Source organism: Ostrinia nubilalis, chromosome 10 (assembly GCF_963855985.1).
Source record: "Ostrinia nubilalis chromosome 10, ilOstNubi1.1, whole genome shotgun sequence".
Taxonomy (NCBI): Eukaryota; Metazoa; Arthropoda; class Insecta; order Lepidoptera; family Crambidae; genus Ostrinia; species Ostrinia nubilalis.
In genome coordinates this window covers 11,420,943-11,440,526 of record NC_087097.1, presented here as the reverse complement: position 1 = coordinate 11,440,526, position 19,584 = coordinate 11,420,943, and the positions used below count along the sequence as shown (strand labels likewise).

The following is a 19,584-nucleotide window of genomic DNA, read 5'->3' as shown; positions in this document are numbered from 1 at the left end:
TGTATTTTTATAGTTATGTTTATAAATTTACTTTTAAACTCAAACTACTTGAAACAATTTCAAAAATTTTTTCGCCATTTGAATGCTACATTATCCATGAATATACTAAGCTATAGCAGGCCGAAATTGCATTGCCCATTCAAAAGACTTCAACAACAATCTACTAACAAGTAACTCTAGTCGCCAAGCAATGGGAACCATGGTATCAGGACCATCCAGTTTCTTACATCATACGATTAAGTTTCCCGACACATGGGGATCTTCATGGCCAACCGACGCCGGCAAAAACAACAACCCACTTGCAATAATAAACAAAATGAAATCCGTACTCATTATTTAGACCCAACATTTGTTAGCATTCCGCCGGCAAACGGGTTTACAGCTAAAACACGCGTTTAAACCAAAGTTTTATTTTGAATACAAATCCAAGTTACATAAATGTAGGTTTCTGGCGATGCATGTGTAAATATTTTCCATAGAAAATAACCAATAACACGAATGACTTCGTATTTATTTTTGACAAAACTAAATATTTTTGTTTTTCTAGCAAACATCGTGCCTTTATTGAAAACCATAATAAAAAAAATAGGAAATTCAAAATAGAGCGTTGCACGCTGCAGCGCATGCTTTGACGAATAAACTAAATGTTTTTTGTTTCGTTTTTTTATTGCATAGAAGCATGGAAATTCTAACGGAGCTTTTCCGATTTTCACATGAAATTGAAGTGAACTGGAAAGCGTGGTTTCGGAGTAGAAAGTAATGCGTAGGTTTGTGTAAAGAAGGAATATTGACACGTGTAACAACATTCTATGCCTAAATTTCCCTAAAAGGGCTCGCTCGTATATTATTATCATATCAAAACTATACAGATAGGCCTGCCTATGTTTACCCGGCTGGCTGACCCGGCGAACATCGTACCGCCGTATTTTTTTCTTTTATGTTAAAGAACTGTTTTCTCGCCGCTAAACCTTTAGTTAAATCGGAACGTTCTCGAGTTTTGGCGAGAATAACGAACTAAAAGCTAAACAATTGACTAAAGTCTTGTCAAACTCCATAAAAATCATCAGGTGAAACATAAGGAACCTAAAAATTATGTTAAATCAATGAGTTTTGAATTGAGACAGATTTGATTTCTCGATCGCTTCATTCCAGTGTTATTTTGTACCTACATAACTCGCTCTGTAAAGCGATTTCAATATCGAATCTATCACTAAAGTTAGTGTCTCTATTAGGGCAACAGCCCATATTACATCAATCGATATTGTATCACATACAAATATAGGTTCAAAGAAATTCAGGTAACAAATCAATAGAATAGGTACATAGACTCCTTAGACTTAGCTTGTCGCATCGTTCACTGTACCTACCGCCATCCTTTGTGCCAAATGTATCTCACTTTATCAAGATCGCTTAAACTCTGAGCGATTTAATGCCTTTCACATTAATCTTAACCTAAAGCTAAACCTGTGGTTGCGAGCGACAGATTACGGGAATTTATAAGTTTGAATTTCTTTTATTTAAAGTTACTTGCAATCTTGTGCCACAATGTAGAGATTATGTACATTTTGGGTTTTCTACTCGGTGATTTGTTTACAATATAAGGGTCTCCAGAAAATTGGTAATTTTCAAATTTCTTTGAATTTTAGTACTTTAATAAATCTTTTATTGGATGAAGTATATTGTAGGCTAAAATACGAATTTTTAGACGTCCTTTTTACTTCCATGGAAACCACGTAAACTATCAACACTGGACTAGGCACCAGCTATTGCATTATAAATAATAACGTAACTTTGTTTTAATTTTTAAAATTGTTTGATCTTCTTTGATAGCCGCCTGGTCGAGGTAAAATAAATATCATATCGAGAGCGGCTTTAGCCAGTTTCCGCGACAAACATCACGAAGACAAATATTATAATTCTTTGAACGGCAAACGGACATTCAAAAAATAGGTTAGCCGAACGGGCTCACACTTTTATTTGTCTAAAATTATTTTTATCCCGATACAGTGGTTAATAATGTTCTAGTTAGGACACATCAAGCTACTTATAATATACCATATGACATTTTATTTAATGCAACATAATTCTTATATTAAAAGAGAATTACATACCTTAACCTTAATATTATGGAAATAATATTTTGAAGACTAACATAAATTGCGGACAAAATACCTCTGCCGGTTACCTAAGTAAACTAGGTATAAAGAGTTTATTTAAAAATCTAATGTAGGTAGGTAAGTAAGGGGTGAATTTCAACAAGTGCATATTTTTGCCTAATTTTGGTGGAAATTGTTATTTGTGTATTTTTATTCTTTAATTATAGATCAAATTTATTGGAAACTTATACTGTTTCTAAAATGATTAAGACATTAAATTTTGTCCAGTAGTTTTTTAGATTTTCCTTACACCAAAATTAAGAGAACACCAAAATTTATATTAAAGCACCAAAATTAGAAAATATGCTGTCAGTCGGTCATATCTTAGTGCCAAGCTCAAGAAATGGTTTTAAATTTACCAGCACCGACTCCAAAAATATTAATCATGGTATATTGTCCTAATAAATAAATAACGACGTACTTATTTTCTACTTTTAAGTGATTGTTGGCGTCGGTTTTAATTTTTTTGTTAAAATTATTTTTTTTCATGCTTTTTAGTTGATTAGTCCTTGTTATTGTCACTGAAGAGGGACAGTACCTATGTTTAATGTGATTAAGACTATAATTTTCCATTTTGTAATGCAAAATTATAGTCTTAATCACAATCCAAGTGTAAATAATCTTCCTAGTAAAATACAGGCTCCCTACTTTAAATATCGGCAACTAAAAAGTATCAATGTATCATGTGTCAATGTATGTATCAACAAATGAGTATTGAGTATCATCTAACTCCTAACTTATGTTGTTTGACCTTTCATCATCAGCTCATCTTAAATACCTGAAATAATACAACTGTATGTACATACCTACCTAAAATATTTAAAGAATTATCCTCCAACTCCTAAGCGTTAAGGAGTTTTACCTTCCATCATCACCTCATCAACATTAGATGATGACTACTTCAATAACTTTAGAAAACGTATTGCATTCCTACAAAATTTGAGGTTTACTCTCGATTTCCCTAGGATCCCATCATCAGATCCTGACTTGGTGACAATGGGACCACCACATAAGTGTACCCTATAGAACAAAAAAAGAATTTTGAAAATCGGTTCACAATTGACGGAGTTAAGTCGGTTAAAAATGCTTTGGTGCACCACCAAAAACACCAAAATTGACTCACCAAAATTAGATTCTCGTTGAAAAAGCTAAATTATATGAAATCTGTTTTAAATATAACAATAACATTTTAACACATGGTATGAAAACAGTTCCTTTACATTATACGAGGAATTCAACTAAAAAGAATAGCTTAGAAATCTTATACAAAAAGACACCAAAATTGCAGAATTGTTGTCCGTTTAAAAAAAAACAACACATTTACGTTTTTGGCGGGAAGACGCAGAGGTCTTGCACCCGTCTGCCGTCACTGCTCGCGGGGGCGGTACTAAACCTAACGAATGATGGGAGTGTTTAAATCCTGTTTGATCTTTAAAGAAACTGACGAGCTATTTCATTATTGACACCAAAATCATAAATTTTTCGCGGACAAAACTTAAGGACGTGACTTAATCACAGTTATTTGGTAATCTTGCTTAATTTGGTAATCTTAGATAATAGATAGATTGTATAATCCAAAAATATACTTTTTCCCTAAGTTCTGTTTTGATCTTCGGCTAAAAAAATACATATTGTAAGAAATTAAGGATGTGGACACTGCACCAAAATTAGAAACGCTTAGTTCAATTATTTTTTGTCGAATTTGTAAAAGAAAATACTCATTAATAATGTTGTCCTCAAAATGGAACCTCTGTATATTTTCGTGTAAAAAAAAATCAAAGTTCTATGTCATAAAAAACATATGATTTTCAGCTACGCCGCTCAAAAAATGTGTTTGGGAAATTGACCCTAAGAAATGGCTAGACCAAAAATAGGAGTTTCAATAAAACTTAATGATTGCGAGTGCAACAAAGTTAAGAAAAAGCGATATAAATAAGGCACTAATTGACAAAATCTTCTAGTAAGTAATACATTGACTCTACATTTCAACTGTAGCTACTTTACTTTGCCATTTAATTTGCCACTTTACTTACTTTTTTTAAGCTACTTATTAATTGTAAAATAATTATATTACTTAAAATTACATACTCTCTTCATTACAATGTTTCGTGAATTTTCTATTTCTCCTTCTCCTACCTAGTACCTACTTACGTAACTAGATCAATATCCTGAATAGTGTTTTCCCGAAAAATAGGGACGATTTTATAACTTTTTCCTCAACCTTAATTTTAAAAAGAGAGACCTATAAATAGTACTTAGCTGCATGCATTATTGCGGAGTAAATTAATTTACTTTGCATAAAACTCTACGTAAGTACTAAAACGAAAACAATTTTTAAAATATGTTGGGAAGTAATTTTTCAGGTTGGAAATTGTAGTATTTTCAACTTGGAAGCGTCTGAAAGAACATTTATTTGCCGAACTTATTTAATTAATCTAACATTAATAATCATCATTTTCATACAATGTACACGACCCTTCCTCAATACTTGTAAGTTTCATTGACGCAAAATACTGGAAATATTTTTTTTAATGCGTAATTAATTTATAGATGAATATGACTAGTTACGTGTGATGAATGAATCACACACAATGATCATGCTATTTAAATGATCTTTTTGCATTTAAGGAAACTTGTATATGCATTTACGTAGGATAATGTAAGACACCGGGAAGATATTTATTTATTAATGCTGCAGTTATTTCTTTTTACCTTATATTTAGCACTTATAGCATCGGGATTTTATATGTATTAAAGATGAGTAAGTATTACTTACTCATTAATTAATGTTACTTGAAGTCGATTTCGAATATTCGAAGAAATTATTGATACAAACAAACCATACTAACAATATACCTACTAGGCTGAATTGCATCGCATTAACTTTAATCGTAACTATAACTACTTACCTATAACCGGTGTTTTTGTATGGTGTTTGACAAACTTTTGATGTTAGACCCAGGGTTAGAAAAAACAATAATAACATCATCAATCATAAAACTTGTCTTATCTAACTAATATTTATCTCAAACAAAGAACTATGAATCATTATTATTTTTGTTTTTAGGAATTTTTATTTCAACATGGAATTACACATCCCAAAAAATTAAATTAACATTGTAAACTCATTATTCGGTTCTAGATTTTTGTCACGACTATAACAGAATAAGTTCGATATTGCTAATTTGTTAAAATGCTAATTATGTGTAGCGAAAGGTCGCGGGTTCAAGACATTCTTTAAATCTCGTTTGGAATCTGCTTAAATGCATTAGAAGTCGCACCTATTATAGGTACAAAAGTTGCCACAGTGTTTACTTAGGCAATATTAAGACTTACCTCTTGAATGTAAAATTCCTCGTAAGGTAATGAAGGATCGACCATGTACTTTTCGTCGCAGAGTATGTTGGATATGTAGAAGAATTTTTCGTGTGCCAACACGTTAACTCGATCCACCCCCTTGAACACAGGTGGGCTGAAGAAGCTTTCCACGCCCAACGTGTCAGAGTCCTGGCATTTCCTCAGAAAATTCAGAGACTGCCCGTTTGGACAGCACTTCCACAAACAAACGCGGCCAATGCACGGGCAACCCATCAGGGAAGACACTCCATCTTCCACGACCTCATACCAGGATGACTTCACGTATTCGATGCCGTCGTGTAACACTGAACCATTGGAGAATAGTTCCCCGCTCGTTATATTCAAACTTTCTTTTGTGCTGCACTGACATTTCACTGACGCGACGCAAAATACAACCAACAATAACACCTTCATTGTTTAGTTCCTCTGGCGCACTTTACAAAACTTTTGGAAATTGTGCTCACATATCCGAATGGACAATAGAGATTGATGATTTGATAATGAGTAATGTTCGAAGGAATAAATCGTTTATCGCGTATCACACACTATCAGTGCTCGTGAGGTAATGCGGTGTATCATGTTAGTTATACTGATAAGAGATAAGAATTTAGGCGCGGCGAGAGAAGCTAGCGGATGCGGCGTCCGCGTCCAGCAATATTTAGCGTCGTACTGAGGACTGTGGCTGTACAGTGTTCGGCACACAGGAACTTTACATCGCGGCATGGCCTACAATCCAGCTGACCGCACGGGAACCTGGCTTTCCGTCAAATCAAACAGTATCATTGTTTTACTACTATGAAACTATAGTCACAGAATATTAGTAGTTACCTACTGGGTATAGTTGACGGATATTACTAATGTTTGGTCAAAACACCTTTCCCAAAATATCACATCACAAACTACGTTTCGCAAATTTTCAATCTTATTTTATAAATAAGAAAACAAAAAATACTTCAATCTTATTTGACTGTTCTATACACAATAAAATTTTGATTTTCGTTAAATAAATATTTTAACTTCTCGGAATTTCGAAAATTTGTATGTTACGCTGCCGCCCCTTAAAATTTGCCGCCCTAGGCTTCAGCCTACTCAGCCTGCTGGTAAATCCGCCACTGCTGCAGCCTGTACCTGGAACACGAATAATATCGTTCTCGCTCGACATAGTGCGGTAATCTTTTATTTTTATGAAAAACTAAACAGCGCTGCTACGCTCGTGGAATACTAATTACGATTACTAGACATTCGTGCTCAGGGTACTAGTGTCATTTATCCTACTAGGATATTATAAATGCGAAAGTTTGGATGTCTGGATGGATGTTTGTTATTCTTTCACGCAAAAACTACTGAACGGATTATGATGAAACTTTACAGTATTATTCTTTATAACCCAGAATAATATAATATGCTATATTATAGGCTATAATTTATGACGATCTGTGACAAACTTAATATCACGCGAGTGAAGCCGCGGGCAAAAGCTAGTTAGTACAATGATAAGTATATCTTAGATTTGAGTGAAATGTAATTAAATAAATACACTTTATAAGAAGATGGTCCATTTTTAACCAGCCATCTAATAAATGTGGATTTCTACCGGTTACGTTCCTTCCTAGTAAATCATAAAGAGCAATGTCTTTAGTAAGTGTATTTGCTATTGATATATCAAAGAATACATTTTCGAATAGGCATTTCGGCGAAATTATTATAAACTAGCTTTTGCCCGCGGCTTCACCCGCGTGAAATTTTGTTTGACACAGATCGTCATAAATTATAGCCTATATGTTAATCTGGGTTATAAACAATAATACTGTAAAGTTTCATCAAAATCCGTTAAGCAGTTTTTGCGTGAAAGGGTAACAAAAAAACATCCAGAGATCCAAACTTTCGCATTTATAATATTAGTGGGATATATTTATTTAAACTAAAAAATAAAACAAACTTCAAAGTTAAAAGATGCACATTGTCGCCCCCCAAGTACGCCAATGACTGCGACTTATCGTTTCGACGACCGAATGGTATAGTGATCAACATGCCGGAATACCACGCAAGAGGTCCGGGTTCGATTGATTGATTTTTAATTTCTTTGACGGGTCTGGACTCTGGGTGTTACTATATGTATGTATGTAAAAAGTATAATGTAGTACCCTTAGAACACAAGCATATTAGTTGCTCACTTTGGGGCTAGATGGCGCTGTGAGAAAATATTGTCCAAAGATATTATTTATTTTATTTGTTTATTTATCTACTAATAAACACAAAAAAATCTGTTTGTTGTCTTATTATAAGGATTTTGGACTAAAATCAATGTTTCTTTTTTCAGAAATATTTTCAAGTTTCAAAAATGTTAGTAGTTTGACTGTGTAGTTAGAGCCGAACGTGTAGAGTTAGAAGCTTAGCCACGTTTATATTGTTCATTACCATGACTTGGCTTGGCTCTACCTACTTACTTCGCGCCGTTCTCATTACAAACGAAGAACTCCCGAACCATAGACAACGTGTAGGTAGTCTTCTATCTGTAACGTATACGGCTTTGTTTGATACGAACAAGTCATTAGCTCTCTTGATTTCGTCTCTATTTCCTAATGACATAATTATTAAGTAAGTATAATAAAATAATGACATACGAGTATTTGTATGTAATTATTTAAATCATGTAAAAATCATTGAAATATTTATACGCTGACTAATTAGTCAGCTTTGTGTAAATAAGTGTAAGCTACCAGATAATAAATCTTTTCACGATATTATAAGTGATAATAAAGTGAGTTTGTGAGTTCTCGTGCGATGTTAGCGTAGTGTATTGCGCTGTGTACATTTTTGTCTTTGGTAGGTTAAGTTCTAGGTAGGTATGTACAGTAGGTACCTATAGACTGAAGTAGACTAAATAAAACCAGTCAGCCGAACTAAAAGCGTTTCAGTCGCATTCAGACAGTGCTGAAGACTTTCGTCCAGTGTATCGCTTTCAGAACAAGCAAGTTCTGCTGTGTAAGGAGTCTCATGTAAGTACCTATGATGATTATTTTAGGTACCTACCATACCTACTAAGTCCTTGTGTATTTATCAAAGACCTAAGATTTTACTAAATGTTTTATTTTGATTACAATGCCATCATTATGTAGGTAGGTACCTACTATTTCATTTTGATCTTAAGAGTAGCACACAAAATGGTTAAAGTTTTACTACAAGGTTTAATAGCTAAAATATTAGCAATCCCAATTCTTTTGTTTACTGGATTATCAAATTTATTTTTGAGATTAAAATACAAAATGGCGGCGCGTGCCGGTGCTGGGCGTGCCAGCTCAGTAGAACCCGAGACCAATAATTTAAACCGCACTAACATAAATATGTACAGTCATAGTTGTAACAACCAGTGACAGGTATTGATAGGAAAAATAATATGTATATTCATGTAGCAGGATTAGGTTTCTTTTTGTTTGCGTCATGTTACAATTTTCACAGTTAACTCAACAACGTTTTGGTGCGTCTTGTGTAAATTATTAATTATTGCAATATTATCACACATGTTCTGATAAATAAAAATATCTTTATCTTATCTTTAGCTTGTAGCATGTAACGATGTAATTTAACGTATTATGCCTTGAGTTATCCCTATAACTAACATAGCGGTCGCCCGCGGCTCCGCCCGCGTGGATGTCGGTTACCGCTGCAAAAAGCCTACCCAGGAAAGACACGATCAGCAAAATGATTCCCAGGTCAATTCACAGACACCTACACGAACATCGACAACTATGTTTAGAAAGTTGAGACCTGGCTCTCTTAGGCATTTTCAATTGTTTAAGAAAATGTTAATAGCGTGTAATATTCCAGCTCTGAAAAGAACTGTTGTTTAGCCCTGAAAAGAACTGTTGGTTATCCTTGAAAAGAACTGTTGGTTACCCCTGAAAAGAACTGTTGGTTAGCCCTGAGAAGAACTGTCGATTAGCTCTGAGAAGAACTGTTGTTTAGCTCTGCGAAGAACTTTTGCGTAGGTGTAGTTTGAAGAACGAAATCTAAAAAAAGAGCACGAAAATTATTAGACTTCGCGCACGACCGCTACGTAGGGCAGCGGTTCCCGAAAGGTGGTCCGCGGAACCCTGGGGTTCCGTGGAAAGGCCGCAAGGGTTCCGTAAAAAATATTAGATATCCCACGTTTCGTGACCGACGTTATTCGCTCGCACCGACTTGTTTACGCACAAGGGAGGGGCAGGGCGTGCGGGCGAAGTAGTACGGGGGTTCCTTCCGCTAGGAAAATTATAATCAATTAGGGTTCCTTGGCAAAAAAAATTGGGAAACCCTGACGTAGGGAACTTCAAAACCAAACGTCCAATTTAGTCATTCAAAGACCAAATACAGGGTGGCCCAGAAAGAAATTCACTTTTGAAAATTCAAGGAAAAAAAATCTGTGTAATTTTGTAGAACTTTATTCATTACAATTCAAAGAAAATGAAATGGAATTTGTTATTAAATTTACCTTTATTAAATTACATCGTCCAGGAGATTTCCTTGACGCTTACAATATTCGATCAACATGCATCAAAATCTTGAAATGCGTTCGTTAGAATTACCTCGAAACTTATTTTCCATTTTTTGCCGAATGTTCAGCTTCAGTTGCTGCATGGTTGTTGGATTATAAATGTATACTCTATTCTTAAGGTAACACCACAAAAAGGAGTTTTCTGGAGTGAGATCAGGACTTCCTGGTGGCCAGGAGATGTCACCCCTGCCTGAAATTATTTTTTTGTGGGAACATGTCTCTTACCATCCAAATGCTCTCATTTGAAGTGTGACACGTAGCCCCATCTTGATGAAACCAAGTGCTATTGTCATAGCCTTGCGAATCTTGACACTTTGAAATCAAGAAGCCTTTCAGCATGCCAGTATAGCGCTCTCAAAAATTAATCATCCTTTCGATGCAACAAACCAATTAAGCAGGTGTGAAATCTCATTGCCACTAAGAAGCCCTTATCTCATTCCAGCAGACTTCTTTTTGTGGGGTTACGTTATGAGCAGTGTATACTCTAAAAATCCAAAAACTCTGCAGCATTCATCCATCCTGAATCCATTTAGAGGTAACTCTAATGAAAGTTTTCCAAAATTTTTATGCATGTTGACCGAATGTTGTAAATGTCAAGGGAATCACATGTACGATCAAATATAAAAAAGAAAGTAAATTTAAAAATAAATTGCATGAAATTTCCTTTAAATTGCAATAATTAAAGTTCTACAAAAATGTACAGTTTTCGTTTCCTTAAATTTTCAAAAGTGAATTTTCTTCTGGGCCACCCTGTATTATCTAGTACATAAACTGTAGCTTAGTGATAAAATATTTTTTTTGATAAGGATTAATAGCATGAGTAAAATAAATGCGTTTAAAAAAAATTCAAGATTTTTAAATAAAAAAATGGTTGTTGTGCCTCACTCGACATAGAATAGTGTGTCGCGGACTTTTTTGTAGATATTTATAAGATCTACAATGAATTAGAACATTTTATGGTTCTATCTTTTATAGTTTAGGTACCAGCGTACGCAAAATAAGTAACTTTTCTGGTTGATTTTTTACACCTTGTGTCCGAAAAACCCAAATATTTTACGGAACCTTATTTTTTCCAAAATAACCTTTAGCCTATGTAACTCGTGGATAATGTAGCTTTCGAATGGTGAAAGAATTTTTAAAAACGGTTCAGTAGTTTTTGAGCCTATTCATTACTACAACCAAACACACAAACAAACAAAGTTTTCCTCTTTATAATATTAGTGTAGAAAAATTGACTTAAGAGATATGACAAAGCGGGCCTTGAGGCTACGGCATGCATGTGCTTTGTTTCTAAGAGTTACAAAAGACCCTAAACTTCGTTTACTTTTACGATAGTAGCCATTGCCCATTATACTGTGCCGGATGTGGATACTGTTACCTATTCAGATTGTTTACAATAGGTAGGGGAACCTGTTGAACCTTGGACAGAGTTGTACCTAAAACAATTGTATATATTTTTTAAATTATGAGGTTTTATGAAAAGTTGTCTAGGGTATTACATACGTTATTTGTCAACATTAACGTGAAGTTAGCTAAGATTCGCCGACGCCGTGCAAGTACAAGAAAAAATGGTAATTTAATATTTTACACTGACGCAGTGAGATTTTGGAGGTTTACTTCATGTCAATTTATGAAAAATGTTGCATGTTTGACAAAACGGTTATACAGGGTGTTGATTTCAATACTCGCCATATTTATTTAGGTGATATATTATGACTTACATAAACGCATTATCCACCAAAAAATAAATTACAAACGAAAGTGGAATTTTTAGCGAATATTTTCCGTGCAACATCAACTGTACTATGGCTCGCAATAATGCAATATACGTTTACTGTGGCACGGGCACCCATCGAGCTACGCGGATCGCTCGCTTATCATGTTGGATAGTCTACTGAAGGATACGTAAAGTTGGTAGTGTAAATAGGTATTTTTCTTTGACTAACTAAAGTTAAAGTTCGTTTTAAATTAGTTTGCTGTTTCCTATGTGTGTGTGAGTGTATTGGAGTGCTTTCCGCCACTACCTACCGCGACGCGGGAGTATTTTCTACACAAAATTACCAGATTATTCACTTCCTACATTAAAAAGGAATGTCCTTTAAGTTTAGAGTTAGGTACTTACCGATGCGACTTCAGATGCGTTTCCATGTGCCCTCCCGTAACAGTAAACCATGTTTACGTATCTACTCACGAGCACTGTACGTATGGTTAGGCATATTCCTAACACTCACTCACTATTACCACACTCACTATTACCACACTCACTATTACCACACTCACTATCACACGTTCACACACTAACTACTCAAAACCGCACGAGAAAACAATCAAAAATCGCAAATTTGCACATTCGATGACCGAAGATCTTTGTTAACTAAAGATCCGTCCTATCATAATTAATGCTCTTATAGCAAGCTTCCAAAATACTCAAATGCAAATGATTTTTGTAGTAGCTCAATCGTTATTATTAAAACGATAAGAATATCAATACATTTTGATAGTTATTTCGTGTAAGTAATGAAATTAAGTTCATCCCAACTAATATTATAAATGCGAAAGTAACTCTGTCTGTCTGTCTGTCTGTCTGTCTGTCTGTCTGTCTGTTACGCTTTCCCGCTTAAACCTCGCAACCGATTTTGATGAAATTTGGCATAGAGATAGTTTGAGTCCCGGGAAAGAACATAGGATAGTTTTTATCCCGGTTTTTGAAACAGGGACGCGCGCGATAAAGTTTTTCTGTGACAGACAAAATTCCACGCGGGCGAAGCCGCGGGCGGAAAGCTAGTTTAAAATAATCACGAACATGATCATGAATTATTTTATGTAGTAAGTTATGAAGAATGGAAGTTTAACCTGAACCTAACTAACAGCCTAACAGTCGTTCAGGGAATTTAAATTAAACGCCGATAGAAATTAAATTACGTTATTATTTTAAATCAAATTTTTACAGAGATAGAACACGGTAGTTAGAAGTTTATGTACTAGAAAACATTTATCAAGCAGAGAGGAAGAGAAAAGTTGATGTTACAAGGCAAGAAATAAAGAAATAGCGATTGAGTACTAGGAGTTCTAAATACGAGCTAGATTTCGCGGAGCGTGCGCGCAGCCTCTCATCGTGGGAAGCAAAATCGGACTGATGAATGGAGAAAATCGATGATCCACGATTGAGCGCCGATGACGCCCGAAACACGAAGATGAGCGAAGTATGTATTGTGCGAGCCCGAACCCGATATCCGTGCGGCGGTATTATTGTATTTAAATGAAAGAAGTGCTAAATGATAGAAATTTTGTTTAGATACTGAAATCAATCGAGTTTAAAAACAAAATCTTGTCTTATCTCCTATCGAAAGTGAAGGAACAAGAGTTTGCCAGTGTGTTATTTCTAGGTGTTCAGTTTGCGGTAAGTTAAGTTTTATTTTAATAATTACTATCGTAAAGACGTACAAGTTATTAAGGTAGAGAGCTAGAAATGTAAGGAATAAAGAACCTGTATGAAAGAGCATTATTGTCATCTGTTTACAGTACTTTTGAATGATAAGTAGGTACAAGCTTATCACACACATAAAAGCATGGTTTAATTTAAAAAAAAATGTAGGTTCTGTAAAAATTTTTATTTTGCGGAAGGAAGCAAATTCGTGTAAAAGGTTTTTTTATTAAAGACCTCCTTAATTAATTAGTTTTTAGAACAAAAAATAAACTCGTAACGTGATAAGGTGTAAGTAACTAATTTACTCATTACATTTTTAGGGTAGATTTGGATTAAGCTCCGTCCAGTAGTCGTCGTTGAACTCACAGCTGATTGTGACTGATAGTTGACTGACTCATGGGCGAGCGCGGGTAGTGGGGCGTGGGACGGGGGGCGCAGCGCTTGCCGGGGTCACCGGGTGAGCGCCGCGCGCCGTTTGCGTTGGGGGACTATTCTGCACTGTAGTGGGCGATTATGGAAATCGTAGATATCTAAAATATAATTTTAAAAAAATTTGAAGTCAGTTTTTTTGCTGATTCGTGATCAGAATAAGCTACTTAATCAACTCCCTAAATATGGCGGGTATTGAAATCAACACCCTGTATTTAGAACATAATCTTTATATATCTAGCTACTGGACGATATGAGTTTCAGATCCTAAGCTCAAATGGAAGTGGGTTTATTATGCTTATTAAGTGAAGTAGTCGTAATGTTGTACCTTGACCACCCAACTAGCGATGTACCTTGGTCACTGATTTTCATTACGTTTTAATGAGAATTTTATTGTAATAAAAAAAACATATTATACTGTTATAGAAACAATGCCCCGAAGACCTCAAAATAGCAATTTAAAGTCTGTTTTTGATAGGTATATATTTTTTTAATTTCTAATGTTTTTTAAAATTTACGTTTAATGTATCTTGATAAAGCGGTTTTAATGGATATTTTGCTAGAATTTAAGTTAAATGATAAGAAATAAAAAAATCTAGATTGAAAGTTAAAGCCACTCCAGCGCGTATTTTGTCCTACACGACATAACATATCAACATTCAACAAAATTTTCTAGAAAAAATGTTGAATATTGTCATATTTTTGTTGATTGTGTAAGGCTAAACATGGACTGGAGAGCCGGCTTAAACTTAAGTGATTTGTTGCCAAAAAAATGTGAAAAATAAATTGTACAAAAAATATGGATGAGGATCTTTTTTAAAAAAATACTTTTACTTAGATATTGTTGCTAATAACTGTAATAATTGGTATTTCAAATAATAATTTAACAGAAAATCAACAAATTGAAGCGAATATAAGCATTTATTTAAATTTAAATAGGTACAACGTACACGGTCCAAGGTACATCTGGTTTGTTGTACCTAGGACAGTTTTCCCTTTTTTTTTCTAGCAGCTAGTATGCCCAAATTTTTAAAATTATACACAATTTTATGAATGAATTATGTAGTTAATTAAATGATCTTTAAATATAACTGCACTAGACAAGTTTAACTATCACCATTATTTTTCAAAAAATCAAAATTCGAAAAACTGGCCTAAGTACAACAGGTTCCCCTACAGCTCAGGTCGTTCTACAGATATAACTAATTCTCCGAAAATATTAACCAAATGTGGTCGCTTAATGCGGTATGTCGTAAAAACCAATGTTTTTGATAAGGCGGTCATATAGCATTCAGCCAGGACCTTTGATTTTGGTCAATTTAACCGATATGTTGTTCTAAACGATGTCGCCATAAACGGTTTTGATTGTAGGCAATTTTTCTAACCACACTGCACTGTATGTTGTGGGCTCAGTTTGGCTTTTCTTTCTGTGTAATGTAAAGCAAAGTGGAGTAAAGTTCCAGCTTTTACGTGGAATTTAATGTAAAAAGTTCATTCATTTGATTTATTTCATCGAAAATTAGACATAGGCTTTCAAAATTTTCACAGAAGATACATATTTCTAATAGACATTTGCCACTGAAATCTCAGAGCGCCTCTCGGTTGCGGTTGAAGCTAGAGGCTATTTTCGATTTTCAAAGAAACCCATCTACTAATTCATAATTATGCCATGCGTTTTTTTGGAATAAAATTGGCACTAATATAATCACATGCCACCTGCTAACAAAATTCGTATCTGTCAATCAAGTCGTTCCGAAGATATGGAAATCTGCGACACTTACAATTTCTCAAAAACTACGGGGGGCACAAAATAAATGTCGCTGCTTGACTATGGAAAGGCACAAATACATAAGCTACCTATTGAGATACTTTAAATCTGGCTAAGGCTAATAGGTAAAAATCATGTCGCTGCAGTAACGTTTTCAAGCATTACTGCAGCGCAATCTTATTTTCTCCAATTACTCCGAAACCTTATTCGGCACAAATGCAAGATTCTCGGCACATATACCTACAGGATATATAGGCACTAACTTTTCCACATATGCACATCTTGATTAACGTCACCATGTCGCTGAGGTAACGCTTTCGTTTCTATTGGCACGAAAAACTTTTTTGGATTGTTTGAAGACGTAAAAAAATACTTCACTTTTTAGATAAACAATATTGTTTATTGTGTATCAAACAGTAAACTTATTCTGTGGTATTAAAAGGGGTTTTTGTCGATTTGTCACTAAGTCGATTTCTCGCACTTTTGTGACTTCCATACTTACATTGAAAGTAAATTGGTCATAAACATATTTTATGGCAATACTTCATGCTACAAGTTAATAATAATGTGACGAATTTACACATGCCCTCCCCTGCCCATGGGTACGCCTATAGACACAGCTCTACCAATATTTTCTCTGGTTAAGCTTGCAAACCTCCACTTGTTTTCATAATAACTTTTGCTTTTCAGATAACAATGGGGATACTTTCGGCTATCGTAGTCAACGTCGTTGGAGGCGCAGTGATCTATGGCACCGGGGGCCTGGGCGCAGCGTGGGTGGCCCCTTGGCTGGGCTTCAGCACCGGCGGAATTTTGGCTGGCAGCACCGCCGCCGCCGCCCAGGCGTACTATGGCAACCTGGCTGCTGGGAGTATCGTCTCTCAGCTAACTGCCGTTGCCATGGCTGCCCCTACTCCGTAAGTTAAACAACTAAAGTCGGATTCTTTAGAAATTTCCCTATATGTAAACAAATATGGCCAACTGACATTAAAACATTTTTAATCTGTGCCCTAGTGAGGCGACAAAACCTCTCGTTAATCGCGGATTGAAATTATTGTAGTACTTACGTACCTATAGAAAGAATTTATAATGCTTTATAAAGCAATGCATTAAACAATTAGTAGTACATTCAATGAAGAAAAAATACATTGTTGATTAAGACCCTATTTAAATCTATTTAAATGCAATCAGTAATAAAAATGATTGAATAATTGAAATAAAATCGATTAAATTTACCGACTATTGTCTATGACTTACAGATTACAACACTGATGTGTTAGAGACAACATGGAGATAACAAATAATTTTAAACTTCAAGTCAATTTGACAAGTCTCACAAATTTTCATCGTCCACATATTTTGCTAAAATAATTTGTTTAAAGATTGATTCCAAACTTGTATAATCGTGAGAATAAAGTTGGTTTCATGGGCTTGTGAAATATGTGTATGATATTATGAACACGTAAGTGATTATGGTGTAATTGTGTGCAGAAGTGTTTGTTTACATATAAGGAAATTTCTAAAGAATTTAGGTATACCCTTAGATTAATAAAACCTAGATGGATAGTCTTCATACAAACGCTTCGTCAAGAGTGAGGCAAAAAACTTATGTCATTAGTGTCAATTTTGTTGGGGAGTGTAGACAGTGAAGGCGATTTTCCCGAAAGTAGGGAAATTTTTAATACGTTTTTAATTATTTTATAATTAACAAAAACAAAACGCATCATGTACTTACTTATTTATTGAATTCAAAGTACCGACCTAATAACAATAAGATAAATCGACTTAAAAGTCTCGATTTCATAAAAAAAGGAAGTGTATTTGTACGGCGAACAATTGGGAAATAAATTTTCTTGTTACTGGTATCATTCCCGTATTTAATTTTTGAAAGCCAAATTCAAGCAAAATACGACTTATGAAATGTAACACTGGTCACTTTCTTTCGTTTTTCTGATGTATTTTAGACACCCTTTCACAGCACAAACCGTTTTAATTAATTAAAATTCGTCGGACGTGTTTACCAATTTTTCACTTTGACAGTTCATGTGACGTTTACGGGTAAGCCGTGCCGGCTTCCTAAAAATTGCCTCACCTTTCGTGCACTGACTATCTATCTAGGTTTTATTAATCTAAGGGTATACCTAGGTACTTTTACTATAGACATAGTGATTACTAGGTACTCAGTATACAGGGTGGCCAGGCAGTTGACGTTCAAAGCTAAAATTTAGATTCCTTACATCAAGGTGTATCTAAATCACCCCCATGTATGTTATACGATTTTGCTTAGTTAAGTAGGAGATAGAGCTAAATTTTGTGCCTTAACTATCACCGAAGGTTGGTTTTTAATTTTTAAGCTTCTCTATCGTAAGTAAGTAAAAACAAACTACAAGTGCTCGCCAGAGTGAGAAAAAAATTAAAAACCGACCATAGGTGATAGTTAAAAATAAATCAAAAAATTAACTCTATCTCCTAAACTAAGGCCCAGAACAGACGGTGAAACGCAACTGCAACTGTTAGTTACTTTTGAGTTGCATCTAAGTTTCAGCCATAGCGTCCGATGAGACACCACACCATGACGCGACCAGTTTGAAATTTTCAGTTTCAGTTTCATTCATCAGAATCATCAGAAAGTTGCAGTTTCGTTGCAGTTGCGTTTCACCGTCTGTTCTGGGCCTAAGCAAAATCGTAGAACATACGTAGGTACCTACATAGCGGTGAAGATACACCTTGATGTCAGGAATCTAAATTTTAGCTTTGAACATCAACTGCCTGGCCACCCTGTAAGTAGGAAAGTAGGTATAACTACTCAGTCAAGTGGTCGTTTGGGGCTTGGTGTGTTTTGGAACTTTAAAAGTATGTGGCATGTTACGTCAAATGCCACGAGACTTCAAGTTGTATACCGTCAACTCATCACATTCGCCAATCAACATGCCACCATCATCCCCGATTCCCCGCTGCAGTGCTCAGTTATGTCTGTAAATCTTTTGGTGTGGTGGCACCACACCTACAATGTGGAAAAGATACCGACTTGGTATTTATAGTACCACCACTTCGGGCCAATGTAAACTTTCGCTTCGTTAGAACTTGTTGTTTTAGATTTATAGACAACGTAGTACCCGCGTAACTAACTTTAGTTTACGAAGGATTCATAAATTGTTAACTTCCTAATTTTAAACTGTTTGTATTTAATTTTCCAGATAAGAAGACTGCTAAGCTGTTAGCATCAATGGTGCAGTAGGTACCTACCTACTCATCATTCCACGAAGAAGATAAATGGGTACCTAACTACTACCTAAGATGCCTACTACTCCCATATAAGTGTTGTTTCGTTTTGTTACTCTGATAACAGTAATAAAGAAACAAACCTATTGCTTAGTAATTTCATTTCTCTTCCTTCCTATAAGTATAACAAAGAATCAAAAACAAATATCAAATCAAATAACAAACATCAAAACATTGTCTCTATTATGTCGACCAGTAAGGGCCAACGGGAGCGTGTAGCGTTGTTCCCAGGGCAGGGAATACACAGGCAGGGATATTTAATATCATTGGTTGTCCTAGCTAGAGAGACCGAACTTAATAGGAATTTTATAGCTCTTTTTAACTCTACAATGAATACGCAAGAGTTCTGAAATGAATAGGCTGTTTTGGTGTATACTGGTAGCTCAGTGGTCCTGCGCTTCAGCGTACAGGCTGTAGTAGAGGCCGCGGCGGGCCATGAGGTGCGCGTGCGAGCCGCGCAAATACTTCGACAAATATCAAAACATTGGGTCGCTATTACGTCCAGCAGTAGGTGCCTAGTGGCCAACGGGCAGATTTCTATAACGTGGTCCCCAGAGATATTTAAATCACTGGTTGTCCTAGAAGTGCCAAAGAGACATACCGAAATTGGTAGGTTATAAAATTAACTCTA

At 35.2% G+C, this 19,584-nt stretch overlaps 1 protein-coding gene and 2 long non-coding RNA genes across 3 annotated transcripts in view; 2 read left to right on the top strand and 1 right to left on the bottom strand.

Moving 5' to 3' along the window:
* The window catches only part of LOC135075245 (G-protein coupled receptor Mth2-like), a 56,183-nt gene extending 49,994 nt beyond the window's left edge, over window positions 1-6,189 (bottom strand). Inside the window, exon 1 of the mRNA XM_063969621.1 lies at window positions 5,493-6,189. Coding sequence (XP_063825691.1) covers window positions 5,493-5,927 — 435 coding nt within the window. The 5' untranslated portion in view covers window positions 5,928-6,189. The remainder of the gene's footprint in view (window positions 1-5,492) is intronic.
* LOC135075259 (uncharacterized) overlaps window positions 1-19,584 on the top strand; it is a 173,773-nt gene that overhangs the window by 49,986 nt on the left and 104,203 nt on the right. The window lies entirely within an intron of this gene.
* On the top strand, window positions 8,309-19,046 carry LOC135075257 (uncharacterized). Its single transcript, XR_010257988.1, has 3 exons — window positions 8,309-8,512; window positions 16,362-16,588; window positions 18,869-19,046. It is a non-coding gene; the product is annotated as an uncharacterized LOC135075257 (long non-coding RNA).